This window comes from Muscardinus avellanarius (genome assembly GCF_963383645.1).
Source record: "Muscardinus avellanarius genome assembly, chromosome: 18".
Classification (NCBI taxonomy): Eukaryota; Metazoa; Chordata; class Mammalia; order Rodentia; family Gliridae; genus Muscardinus; species Muscardinus avellanarius.
This window is the reverse complement of record NC_137804.1, coordinates 16,734,188-16,748,676: the sequence shown is the minus strand read 5'-3', so window position 1 is coordinate 16,748,676 and position 14,489 is coordinate 16,734,188. Positions and strand designations below refer to the sequence as shown.

General features: G+C 47.2%; 1 protein-coding gene across 1 annotated transcript in view; it reads left to right on the top strand.

The window, feature by feature from the left end:
* Positions 1-10,837: 10,837 nt before the first annotated feature.
* The window catches only part of NR1D2 (nuclear receptor subfamily 1 group D member 2), a gene marked incomplete at its 3' end in the record, with an annotated part of 34,341 nt that continues 30,689 nt past the window's right edge, over positions 10,838-14,489 (top strand). Inside the window, exon 1 of the mRNA XM_080715894.1 lies at positions 10,838-10,856. Coding sequence (XP_080572020.1) covers positions 10,841-10,856 — 16 coding nt within the window. The 5' untranslated portion in view covers positions 10,838-10,840. The remainder of the gene's footprint in view (positions 10,857-14,489) is intronic.

Here is a 14,489-nt window from a genome sequence, read left to right as displayed (position 1 = left end):
AAATTTGGGATTAAAAAAAACTTTAAGCTGGGTATAGTGGTGCATGCCTGTAATCCCGATACTTGGGAGGCTGGGACAGGAGGATGGCAGGTTCAAGGACAGCCTCAGCCACTAGTGAGACTCTCACCAACAAGGTCAATTTGAGCGGGGCGTGGTGGTGCACGCTTGTAATCCCAGCATTTGGGAGGCTGAGACTGGAGGATCACGGTTCGTGGCCAGCCTCAGCTACTTAGTGAGGCCCTCTGCAACTCAGTGAGACCCTGTTTCAAATATAAAAGGACTAAAAAATAGGGCTGGGGGTATATCTCAGAGGTACTATGCCCCTGAGTTCCATTCCTGTCACGCAAAAAAAAAAAAAAAAAAAAAAAAAAATTCAACTGGGGTCTCCAAACAGCATCGACATTAGGTATTTTTCTACTCTGGAACGATGAGGCTTTTTGCCGCCTGGTTTCTGCCATGGATTGTCTTAGATTTTTAGACAGTGTTGTATAGATTGTACTTATTCCTCTTTCCTAACTGATTCTTCTCTGAATGAGGGATCCCATTTCAAATCATAAGACAGGGTGAATGAACAACGAAGGATTCCCAGCGTGGTGGTGCACACCTGTAATCCCAGTACTTGAGACGCTGAGACAGGAGGATTGCCGGTTGGCAGCCAGCCTTAGCAACTTAGCAAGAAAGACTCTTACCAAGAGCCTGTTTCAAAATAAAAAATAAAATAGGGATGAGGTTGTAGCTTACAGGTAGAATGACCTGGGTTCAATCCCCAGTACCAAAAACAAAAACAAAGAAACCCACCAAAATAAAAAAATCTAAATCATGTAGAATATTTTTGCATTAAATATTTTTGCATTGCTGGGTGTGGTGGCGCACACTTGTAATCCTTGCGCCTGGGAGGCTGAGACAGGAGGATCGCACAGGTTCGAAGCCAGCCTCAGCTACTGAGTGAGGCTCTCAGCAATTTAGTGAGACCCTGTTTCCAAATAAAATATAAAATAGGTCTGAGAGTATAGCCCAGAGGTAGAAAGCCCTTGGGTTCTACCCCCAATACCACCAAAAATAAATAAAAATAAATAAATAAATATTTTTTGCATTAAAACAACTTGACTGTTTTGTTAGGGCTATATTTAACTTTTTTTTTTTTTTTTTTTTTCTGTACTGGGGATGGAACCAAGGAGCATTCTACCTCCGAGCTATACCCCCAGCTCAACTTTTTTTATTCTTTATTTGGAAACAGGGTCTCACTGAATTGCAAAGGACTCACTTAGTAGCTGAGGCTGTCCGTGAACCCGGATCCTTCTGTCTCAGCCTCCCAAATACTGGGATTTCTTTTTCTTTTTTTGGGGGGGGGGTGGTACTGGGGTTTCTGGAAGCCCTTCTACCTCTGGTATACACTCCCACAGGCTACACTCCCAGACCTATTTTTTAACATTTTTATGTGGAAACAGAGTCTCTTAAGCCAGCAAGGCTCCGAACCAGCGCGATCTTCCTGTCTCCGCCTCCCAAGCGTGGGGATTACAAGCGTGCGCCACCACTCCCGGCAAATGCTGGGATTTCAAGCATGCACCACCATGCCCAGTTTAGGACTATATTTAACCTTGACCATTGCATCTTATGATATTATGGCATTGGGGCATTAGTCTTCGATGGGTACATTGTTTCACTTTGGTGTAAATGGATTTATTTGGACTGAGCGAATATTTTCTATAAATAGATGTGATAGTGCAATGTCTTTATCTGAATATTTTATGAAGACACATGTATATTTTATTTTATTTTTTATGGTACTTGAAGTGGAACCCGGGGGCTTTTCTACCTCTGGGCTATACTCTCAGACCTATTTTATATTTTATTTGGAAACAAGGTATCACTAAATTGCTGAGAGCCTCACTAAGTAGCTGAGGCTGGCCTCCAGCCTGTAACATCCTCCTGTCTCAGCCTCCCAAGCTTGGGGATTAAGAGTGTGTGCCACCGAGCCGGGAGTGGTGGCGCACGCTTGTAATCCCAGCATTAGGGAGGCTGAGACCGGAGGATCGTGGTTCGCAGACAGCCTCAGCTACTTAGTGAGGCCCTCTGCAACTCAGTGAGACTCGGTTTCAAAATAAAGAATAAAAAATAGGGCAGGGGGTGTAGCTCGGAGGTTGAATGCCCCTGGGTTCCATCCCAGACCTGCAAAAAAAAAAAAAAAAAAAAAAAAAAAAGAGTGTGTGCCACCACGCCCGGCCAAGACACATGTATAGATAGATAATAAACTGTCCAGCCCTTGGCAAAAATGAGTAGTCAATAAACTGCCCAAGCCGGGCGTTGTGGCTCACACTTGTAATCCCAGCATTTGGGAGGCTAAGACAGGAGAATCTGAGTTCGCAGCCAGCCTCACCTACTTAGTGAGGCACTCTAAAACTTAGTGAGACCCTGTTTCAAAATAAAGAATAAAAAAATAGGGCTGGGGGTGTAGTTTAAAGGTACAATGGCCCTAGGTTCCAACCCCAGTACCACCATTGGCATAAATAAGTAGTCAAGCCAGGCGTGGTGGCGCACGCTTGTAATCCCAGTGCTTGGGAGGCTGAGACAGGAGGATCTGACAGGTTCAAAGTCACCCTCAGCTACTTAGTGAGGCTATTAGCAATTTAGTGAGACCCTGTTTCCAAATAAAGTATAAAGTAGGTCTGAGAGTATAGCCCGGAGGTAGAAAAGCCCCTGGGTTCTACCCTGAGTACTGAAAAAAAAAAAAAAGAAAAAAAAGAAAAAAAAGTAGTCAAGATAGTCTGGGAATTCAGCTGCAAAACAAACCCAGGGACATTTGGTGTGCTCCTTGAGGGCTGCAGACTTTGAAGTCTTGTGGCTGGGGAGAACGCTTGCTGCCTCTGGACCACTCTGATCTGGAGTCTGGTCTGCTGTTAGCAGGCACTTCCCAGCCGGAGATGCCAGATGTCGGTGCTTATCCTAAAGACAAAAGGGTCGCAGGTTCCAGGACAGCCTCAGCAATGTAGCCAGACTCTTGGCAACTAGTGAGACCCTGTTTCCAAACAAAAATAAGCTAAAAATAAAAATAAAAAAGGGCTAGTGAAACGGGGGTTTCTTGCGAGAAAACCCGGCGAGTTCTTGTCTACGGTGAGCGAAGAATGACACCCGCGGGCCTCAGGAAGGGGAGTAAAAGGTTTATTGGAAGCAGCAGGGAATGGGGCAAGGGTGGCTGAACACCCCCAAAGGGTCTGGAACTCTGGTTCCAGCAGCTGCCTTCAGGACAATACTTGAGAGTAGCCCAAGCCGAATTGCCTTCAGGTGCAGGCTGCTTTCTTCCGGAGCCCACGCGATCTGCCAGAAGGAAATAGAGAAAAGTGGCCGAACACCCCAAAGGGGCGGTCGGAACTCCGGGGTCCAGTAGCTGCCTTCAGGGTCACTATCCAAGTGTTGCCCGAGCCAAGTGCCCATCAGTTGCAAACTACTTTATCCCAGAGTCCACGCGATCTGCCAGAAAAGAGGTACAGGTCACCCTTAGGGGCCTGGTCAGCCATGATGTCCAGCAGAGGACTTCAGGTCACTACTCAAGAGTCGCCCGAGCCACGTGCCCTCAGATACACTCTGCCTTCTCTCAGGGCCAACACGACCTGCGAGAGAGAGAACAGCTCCCCATAAGGGGAGGGGGTCCCAAGCAGGAAAGTCCCCCCTTTTGCCATCCGACTGGCCTTGCCTGACCGCTTGCAAGTTCGCTTTTGGTTAGGGTGACTTTTGGGATTCCAAGGAGAATTTGCATAGGGCATTTGCAAGTCCTTTGAAGGGTCTCCTTTCAGGAATGCCAGACTTGCTTGGTGGGTTTGTTGATTAGGAAACTCAGGATGGCTTTGTGAAGCTCTGGCCTTCTTATCTCTGAGCCTTTGGAGTTTCAGGCATTTGTCGCCCCTCAGGAAACTCAGGAAATTAACTTTTTCTACCAAGGCCTTTTCCCTATCTGCCTATTTCCTTTCTACCTCCTCACTAGAGGCATAGCTCAGAGGTAGAATGCCCGGGGTCCAATCCCTAGTTACATACACACACACACACACACACACACACACACACACATACACACATACCCTTAAAAACAACAACCAAACCAAATCAAACCAAACCTAACAAACATAAAATAAGAAGATATGATTTACATAGTAACTCTTATGTAAATCATAACTGATAATTAAACTAAAATGTTTATTACTTACTTAAGACATAGTTTTTCTAGTTGAAAAAGATATATATATATATATATATATATATATATATATATATATATATATTTTTTTTTTTTTTTGGCAGTACTGGGGGTGGAACCCAGGGGCATTCTACCTCCTAGTTACACCCCAGCCCTATTTTTTTTTTCTTCTTTTTTTTGAGACAGGGTCTCACTGAGTTGCAAAAGGCCTCACTAAGTAGCTGAGGCCATCCGCGAACTGTGACCCTCTTGTACCAGTATTGGGAATGGCCTAGGAAAATTTGAGAAAGCTATGATTATTAATATATTTCAAAAGAAAATAATTGATATATTTCAAAATAGTTGTGTCAAAATGGCAGCAGACATGGGTAAAGAAAGGACTTGATTTCTACCTAAAACAGGCAGCTATTCCAATGTAAATTAACATAACTCAAAGTTAATAACAAGTCAATAGAGGAGAGCTAGGGCTTCCTCTATCTAAAGACAGATCTTTAGAGAGGAGAACTAGGCCTTTCTCTAAAGACAGATCTACATGATTGGATAAGTTAGCTAAGATGGTAGGAGGGGGTCAACCTTCATGGAAGGAGATACCTTGCCACACCTTATTGGGGGAGGTACCTTACAGGGACGTTCACTATGTCAGGATCACGCAAACAAGATGGAGGTCACGGGTATAAAAGACTGAGTCCACGTGTGATCCCTTTGGTGTATTCATTTTGAGTCACCCCTCCATGCCAGTCTGGTATGGAGCTGTACTTCTATTTTCTGTATTTCTATCTTTCTAATAAACTTCTTTAAATCTTCAGCAACTGTCCAAGCTATGCATATTTATTCTTAGCTAGGACAAGAACCCGCGGTAATTTTCTGTTTTGGGTCGTTTTGGATTTTGTTATGGGTTGGGGGAAAGTGTGTCTGGGACCCTAGCAGGGGTCCCTGGGGAACAGTTTCCCAAACCGTATTCTCCCAATCCGTAACACCTCTTGCCTCAGCCTCCCAGATGCTGGGCTTGCAAGTGGGCGCCACCACATCTGACTTTGTAACTATATATATATATATATATATATATATATATATATATATATATATATATTTTGGTGGTACTGGGGTTCCTGGAAGCCCTTCTACCTCCGGGCTACACTCCCAGACCTATTTTTGCATTTTTATTTGGAAACAGGGTCTCCTAAGCCAGCGCGCACAGCTGGCTTCAAACCTGCGCGATCCTCCTTTCTCTGCCTCCCAAGCGCGGGGATTACAAGCGTGCGCCACCACGCCCGGCAGTAACCTCATATATTTTTAAAAAATACTTTTATTGGTGCATTGTAACGTCACATCATAATGAAATTCAGAGTGCTAGGGACATATGTTGCATACAGAACTTGGTGAACTTTCCTCTCACCCTGTCCTATATATTTTGAATTTATTTATTTATTTATTTATTTATTTATTTATTTATTTTGCGGTACTGGAGATGGAACCCAGGAGCATTTACCTCCGAATTACGCTCCCAGTCCTATTTTTCAGACTTTTTATTTTTGAAACAGGGTCTCACTGAGTTGCAAAGGACCTCGCTAAGTAGCTGAGGCTGTCCACAAAACCCAGTCCTCCGGTCTCAGCCTCCCGAATGCTGGGATTACAAGCCTGCGCTGTCATGCCTTGCTTATATATTTATTGGTATTGGGGATTGAACCCAGGGGCATTCCACCTCTGAGCTACTCTCCCACCTCTTATTTTATTTTTTAGTTTGAAACAGGGTCTCACTAAGTTGTAAAGAGCCTAAATTTCTTTCTTTTTTTAATTTAAAAATTTATTTTTATTTTTATTTTTTATTTTTTGGTGTGGTACTGAGGGTGGAACCCAGAGGCTTTCTACCTCTGAGCTATACTCCCAGACCTATTTTATATTTTATTTGGAAACAGGGTCTCATTAAGTTGCTGAGAGCCTCACTAAGTAGCTGAGGCTGGCTTCGAACCTGTGCGATCCTCCTGTCTCAGCCTCCTAAGCGTGGGGATTACAAGCGTGCGCCACCACGCCCGGCAAGAGCCTAAATTTCTGAACTTGACCAACAACCCGCAATCCTCCTATCTCAGCCTCCCAAGTACTAAGATTACACGTTTGTGCTACCAGGCCCTGATGAAATAAACTTTTTATTTTATATTTTATTTTTACTTGTTTTGCCATATTGGGGATGGAACCTAGGGGCATTTTACATCTGAGCTACACCTTCTGCCCTATTTTATTTTATTTTTTATTATGAAATAGGACTCACTAAGTTGCAGAGGGACTCACTAAGTAGCTGAGATGAGGTTGGCTGTGACCCTTCTATCCTCCTGTCTCAGCCTCCCAAGTGCTGGGATTCCAAGTGTGGGCCACCATGCTCAGCTTGAAATACACTTTTTATTTTTTGTTTTTATTTTTTATTTTTTTGTGGTACTGGAGACTGAACCCAGAGACATTCTACTTATGAGCTATAACCTCAGCCCTCTTTTCTTATTCTTTATTTTATTTTTTAATTAAATTTTTTTTATTGGTGCATTGTATTCATACATCAAATGGGATTAAAAAAAAACTTGTATAGACATACATAAGTGGAACATAATGAAAATGGTATATATTTAGACTCTACTTGGTGCCCTCTACCCCCCCCCACCCCAGTTTCCCTTCCCTCTCCCTACACTGAATGTCCAGGTTAACCATGCTATATTCATACTTTTACACCTATTCAGATGTAGCTTCTCCATTAATCAACCTCAGCCTTCTTCCTCCCCTCCCCTTCCTTTCTAGCTTTGCTGAGGTTTCCCCTCCATTATCTGGAGTCCCTCTGGTATCCCCAATGCTCCCTAGTTTGGGCATATTAGAGGAAACATATGTCCCTTCTCCTTCTGTGCTTGGCTGATCTCACTTAACATAATGCTCTCCAGGGCTTTCCATCTTCTTGCGAATGACATGATTTTGTTCTTCTTTATTGCTGAGTAGAATTCCATTGTGTGTATTTCCCATAATTTCGCAATCCAGTCACCTGTTGATGGAGACCTAGGTTGGTTCCATATTTGGGCTATTATGAATTGTGCTGCTATGAACATAGAAATGCATATGTTACTGTAGTTTTCTGATCTCAACCCCTTTGGAAAAATACCCAGGAGTGATATAGCTGGATCAAATGGTGGATCTATTCCCAGTTTTCTAAGAATTCTCCACACTGATCTCCATAGTGGCTGAACTAGTTTGCACTCCTACCAAGAGTGTAAGAGTTCCTCTTTCCCCACATTCCTGCCAGCAATTGTTTGATTTCTTCATGCTTGCCACTTTGATTGGGGATAGATGGAATCTCAGCCTAGTTTTGATTTGCATCTCCCTGATGGCTAATGATGTTGAACATCTTTTCATGTATTTATTGGCCATTTGTATCTCTTCTTTTGTGAAGTGTCTATTCAGTTCAGTTGCCCATTTCTTGATTGGGTTATTTGTTTTGCTAGTGTAGAGTCTTTTGAGCTCTTTGTATATTCTGGATATAAGCCCTCTATCAGAGTGGTGGCTGGTAAATATCTTCTCCCATTATGTAGGTTATTAGGTTCTTGGTGGTTTTCTTTGATGAGAAGAAACCTTTTAGCTTGATGCCATCCTGCTTGTTAATTCTTGCTTTAATTTCCTGCACTTTGGAGTTCTTGTTGAGAAAGTTACTGCCTGTAACTTACTAAAAATAAATTTATTTTTTATTATTTATTTATTTATTTATGTATTTATTGCGGTCCTGGGGATGGAACCCAGGGGCATTCTACCTCCAAGCTACACCCTAGCCCTATTTTTATTCTTTATTTGGAAACAGGGTCTCACCGAGTTGCAAAGGGCGTCACTAAATAGCTGAGGCTATCTGCGAGCAGGGATCCTCCTGTCTCAGCCTCCCAAATGCTGGGATTATGAGCATGCGCCACCATGTCTAGCTTCATTCTGTGGGTTTTGACAAATGTACAAACACACATATTCACCGTGATAATATCGCACAGGAGACGTTTCCTGTTCCCCAGTCCTCTGCACTCTGAGTAGTCATTCCTCCCTTCTCACACTTCACAACCACTGATTTTTTTGGGCGGGTCATTATTGTTCTGCTTTCTCCGGAATGTCATACAGTTGGTGTTATAAAGTATGTAGCCTTTTCAGAGTGCTATCCTCTTTTATGATTTTTTTTTTTTTTTTTTTTGGGTGGTACTGTGGTTCCTGGAAACCCTTCTACCTCCGGGCTGCACTCCCAGACCTATTTTATATTTTTATTTGGAAACAGGGTCTCTTAAGCCAGCGAGGCTGGCTTCAAACCTGCGTGATCCTTCTTGTCCCCGCCTCCCAAGCTCGGGGATTACAAGTGTGCGCCATCACGTCTGACTCTCTTATGATTTCTTTTCTGCTTGTTCATATGAACCTCATTTTATATGGTGACTGATACATAAAACGGAAAAGCAAGCTACGCAGTGTAGTCTGGGAAACTTTTGCATTACATGGTGTGTGCATGCCTGTGTGTGTGTGTGTGTGTGTGTGTGTGTGTGTGTGTGTGTGTGTTGATAGTGATACAGCCCAGAGGAAGGGAGGAGGACTATAAATGGTGGTTAGGAGCTGTGTGTGGAAAACAGGAGCCAGGCCCAGAGGCTGGGCAGGACTGTGCAGGGAGGGGACGGTATCAGTTTTTTGTTTTTCTTTTTTCAAAGTGTAACAGGAAGCCATCTCAATGAGAAAAAGCAGAATTCATTTACATTTTAAAAATAACATGCAGTGCCGGGCATGGTGGAGCACGCTTGTAATCCCAGCATTTGGGAGGCTGAGACGGGAGGATCGAGGATAGTGGTTCGCGGACAGCCTCAGCTACTTAGTGAGGCTCTGCAACTCAGTGAGACTCGGTTTCAAAATAAAGAATAAAAAATAGGGCTGGGGGTGTAGCTCGGAGGTCAAATGCCCCTGGGTTCCATCCCCAGACTCGCAAAAAAAAAAAAAAAAAATAAATAAAATAAAATAAAAAATAAAAAAAATAAAAATAACATGCAGACTGCTGGAGAGAAAAGGCTGTAGGGAGATGGGCTCCGGGAGCGGCCTCCCAATTCAGAAACTACTGCAGTAGGTGAGGCGAGAGTGCTGGTGGTGTGCGCTAGAGCAAGCGCGGTTCCCTGGGAGAAGCAGAGGGCCTGGTGACATCGGCGAGCAGAATAGCTCAGCTGTGCTAACGGGTCGAACGGCAGTGAATGAGAATGTTAGGAACCAAATTTGCTGGTTTCAGGAGCAGGCACACTTACCAAAATAGAAAAGATCTGAGATGGTGGTGGTAAGTGTGAGTGTGTGTGTGTGTGTGTGTGTGTGTGTGTTGTGGTGGGGGAGCAAGGGAGGAAAAGTGCTGCACACGTAAATACGTTTTTCAGGCGACGTTTCCCAACACTATACCGAAATTCAAAGAGCAAACTGGAAGTTTTACAATGAATACCGAAATAACCCTAAGATTTATATCTCACCATCTATCTATCTGCACTCAATCGGCACTTCTTTGTAGTAAATTTAACCTCAAGCGCTTCTCTCCGAATTTACATCAGCATGCATCTACATCTATGTAAATCTAAAATTTACATACCAGGTGAAACGTACAAATCTCTTTTGTGTGTGTGTGTGTGTGTGTGTGTGTGTGTGTAGGGGGGGTTACTGGGGATTTAACTCAAGGGCATTCCATCTCTAAGCTACACGCCCAGACCTATTTTATTTAGAAACAGGGTCTAAGTTGCGGAAGGCCTCGCTCAATTGCTGAGGTTGGCCGCGAACCAACCTCCAGTCTCAGCCTCCCAAGGACTGGGGTCCCAGGCGCGCGCCACCACGCCCGGCTGAAACCTGTAAACCTTAGTGCGCATTCGCTGCGTTCTGACGCAGGCACACACCTGTGCACACTTTAATTTGCGATGCAAGGGGACCTAATTTAACCGGCTGCTGGAGGTGGGAATCTGGAGTTCCGAGAAGCCTCTGCTTGAGATGTATATCTGGGGATCATCAGCACACAGGGCTATTGAAGCTCGATTAAAACATCCAGATGTACAGAGGATGGAGCAAGGGTCTGTATCCCCAGAGCCCCGCGAGCAGAGGTCCATGGGGACCCTGGGAGGTCAAAGCTGGGCAAGCCTGAGCAACCCGGCCCGGCCCGGGGTCCTGGAAAGCGCTTGGGCGCCGCGCCAGGGGGCGACCCCTGCGGCCCTGGAGGTGACCGAGGAGTCGCTGGGCGGTGTCGCGGGTGCAGCCCGGGTCTGGGAGCAGAGCGAGCCCGGGACGCGGGTCGGGGCCGGCAGGCCGACCTGGAGGAGGAGGAGGAGGGGCCGCCGGGGGAGGGGGCTGGGAGGAGGGGCCTGGGAAGCGGCGCGGCGCGGGGGCGTGGCCAGAGGGGCGTGGCCAGGCGCGGGGCGGAGCCGCCGCAGCGGCCGGCCGCGGGAGGGGGTGTGTGCGCAGGTCACATGGTCGCGGCTGCCCTCCCCAGCAGCCGCCCTCGCCGCCGCGGTGCGCTGGCTGCAGGAAGCCGCGGCGCCGCCGCTTTTGTTGTCAGGGTCCCCGCGCCCCGCCCATGAGGGGGCCCCGCGACCACCGCTGCCTGCGGCCCGGGGCGGCGCGGCGCTGAGGCGGCGGCCCCCTCCCGAGGGCACCATGGAGGTGAATGCGGGTAAGAGCGGCGCGCCGGGGCGGCGGGGGGCGGCGGGCGGGGGCGCGCGGCGGGGGGCGGCGGGCGGGGGGCGCCGCGGGCCGGCGCGGGGGGCTGCAGGGCGCCGCCGCTCCCGCTCGCCGCCGCGGCCGGCCCGGCCCCCCCCTCACATGGCCGGGCCGCGCGAGCCACGTGCGCGCTGTGTTTACGTTCGGCGGCGCGCGGGCGCCGGTTGGCTGGGCGGGCGCGTGACGCGGCATTACATAATGCGCGCCGAGGCGGCGGCGGCGGGCGGGGACACGTGAGGCCGCGCGGCGCGGTGACCCACATTCCCCGGGGCCGCAGGGACACGTGGGGGCGGGCGCGCGCGCGGGCGCGCGCACGGAGGCCCCGCCCCCTCGGAGCCCTCGGGCCGTGACGTGCCTGCCGCGCCCCTCCCCCCGGGCTGGGCCCGGCCGAGGCCGCGCGTGCGCGCTGGGACCCCGCGCCGCAGTGCGCGCGCCGCGGCCGCCGCCGGGTGACCCGGCCGCCGGGGGATGCAGCGGCCGCGGAGCGTGCAGATCCCGGGGACGGCTGCGGGACCCCGGCTGGTGGAGCGAGCGCGGCGAGCCGGCAAACGTGAGCTTCCCAGCAGGGGCACCTCGGGGAGCTCCGCTGCGCGGGATCCGAGCCACGGCGCGCACCGGCGGCACCTGTCATCAGGATGCCTCCGGGGTGCTGCTGACAAAAGTTTCCTGTAGGAGAACCTGCCTTCAACACCCACAGGCCTAAAAACAGCTCCGAAGGCCCCTCCGGCTGGGATCGTGCTCTAAACAAACGGGTCATACTGTAACTGTGGCCAGAATGACTCCGGTGATCACAGGTGACTCAGACCTTGCAGAAAACTAGTCATTCTCCATTAAAAAAAAAAAACCAAAAACCTAAGATTATGGGTCGCTGACCTTGCCTCAACCTCATAAAGAGGTCACGAATCTTCAAAGATACATACCCTGTTACATTGCTACAGACTCCCAGCACGACCCTTCAGTGCCCCCTTAAATGATGGTCTTTACTTCTGAATTGAATGAGATTATAGAAGCAGCCGGTTTTTGTTTTATATTTTGAGTTGCATTTACCTCTCAAAATCATGCCTTGATTACAAGCATATTGAGAAAACATTTTTCTTTTATGGTACCAGGGGTTGAACCCAGGGTCATTCTACCTTTGTGTTACACCCCCAGATTCCCCACACACTTTTTCTGTCCTGGGATGGAACCCAGGGACATTCTACCTCCGAGTGACACCCCCAGACCTATTTTTAATTCTTTATTTTGGAACGGGTCTCATTGAGTTGCAAAGGGCCTAAGTAGCTGAGCCCCCCCCCCCCCCCCAAACAGGGTCTCACTAGGTTGATGAAAGTCTCAGTTTGCTGAGGCTGTCCTTGAACTTGAGATTCTCCTTTTTCAGTTTCCCAAGTACTGGGCTTAAAGGTGTTCACCACCATGCCCAGTTTCCTATTTTTTTTTTTTTTTTTTTTGGTGGGTCTGGGGATGGAACCCAGGGGCATTTGACATCTGAGCTACACCCTCTGCCCTATTTTTTTTTTTTTTTTTTTTTTTTTTATTCTTTACTTTGAAACTGGGTCCCGTTGATTTGCAGAGGGTCTCACTAAGTAGCTGAGGCTGTTTGGGAACGGTGATCCTTTGGTCTCAGTTTCCCAAATGCTGGGATTAGAAGCATGTGCCGCGCCTGCCCCACCCCCCTCCCCTGGCTCTGTCTTCCTATTTTATTTTTGGAAAAAGAGTCTCACTAAGTTACTGAGGGCCTGGCTAAATTGCTGAGACTAACATGAGATCCTTTGTTCTCAGCCTTTTAAGTACTGATATTACAGACGCCCTCTTCCACCCCTCATAGTGTGACGTTTTTTTTTTTTTTGAACTGGGGATTGAATCCAGAGACATTCTACCTCCGAGCTATACTCCCAGCTCTATTTTTTATTCTTTATTTTGAAACAGGGCCTCACTAAGTAGCTGAGGCTGGCTGTCCAAACCATGGGTCCTTCTGGCTCAGCTTCTCAAGTGCTGGGATTAAGCATGTAACACCACCCAGTATCATAGTGTGGATTTTTGACTAGCAGCAAAAGTAAAGGCTTTTTCTCAGTTCTGTGGGCTCAAAGGCCTCCTGAGCCTTTGAGTATATTTAAGTGTATTCAGTAATTCTACCATGGAAATACGATTTTACATGATAGGAATTTAGAGGTTATTGCTTCATGCTAAAGGCAGAGGTACCCTTTAGCAGGAATTGTTGAGACTTTGCAGCCTCACAAGGTGGGCTTGCTCAGGTGGGCAGAAGTTTTTCTCTGGTTTGAACCCAAGACATGATGTCTGGTCTCAATCTTGACTTTTGGAGGTACAAATCACAAAAATTCCTCTATGTGGCCTTGATGGCTCCTTCTCCCCATTCTTCTAGTTCCTTGGTGTCAGTTCTCATCCCTTGGTCCTTACCGGGGGGTACTTGTTTTTTCTTTTTCTGGTCGCTCATCACCCTTGTTGCCCTTTGGGCAGGAGCATCCAGAAGTGAACGGGCTCGTGTGGAAGTTGTTGGACACTTGCCAAGTCCCAGGTTGCGCTCTTGGTGTTGGCCCCTGCTGTAAGTGAATTCCCTGGCAGGCGTAGTGTTGGGCGTACAGTCTGCTGACTCACAGTAACCTTGCATCAACTAGGACCTTTTCAGAGGAGCAAATTTGAAGCTCAGTTTCATCCACTGTACAGATAACTGCTTGACCTGAAGTGTGGGAATTTGCAGTTTTCGATCTTACATCTCTCTTGTTCATTTGGTCCAGAGTTCAAGGCTGTCACAAGCCTTGAACCCGATATATTAACAATTTTTGCCACTTCTCTGAGATGGAGCTTTGATAAAATTCCCTTTTACTTCGTTCAGATTGTTGCAAATGTTGCCCAGGGCGGGGACACATTCATTGCTGCAGCCACACTTCTGGGCCTTCTCTGTAGGTTGGTGACAGTTGACCCACATTCAACCAGTGATAGCTCTTTTTCTGTAATTCATGACACCCCTCCCCCTGCCACTTCTCCGCTTTCTGCATAACTAACAGATGTGACGTAGTTAAGTCTTGGAAGAAATTTACTCTATACATTTTTGTCACAGAAGGATTTTGATTGAATATACTAAATTCTCTAAAGTAAAAGATGACTCATTACACATCCTTCTTAACCATGGCTATAATTCACATTTGAAAACTTAGGAAAACATTCTCACAGCGACTGTTCTTATGTTTACAAATCTGTATTCTATGTGTTTTTTTTTTCAAACTAAGAGGAAAGCAGAGGGATTTAAGGGCAAAGAAATCTGCAGTTCGAGAGAGAAGTAGCAAAATAATGGGAAATAGAAAGATGCGTGGGTAGTTGGTGGGGTTCAGTAATTCAGAAAGCAGCATGGAGCTGGGTGTGGTGGAGCATGCTTGTACTTGGGAGGCTGAGACAGGAAAATTGCAGGTCCGAGTCTAGCCTCAGCAACTTAGACTGTTTGAAAATTAAAAATAAAATAGGGCTGGGGTTGTAGCTCAGAGGTAGAAAGCCCCTGGGTTCAAGCCATAAGATTACACCTTGGCCTCCCTTTTCCAACAGTTTACATGGATATAAAAATACTGTTTATTTT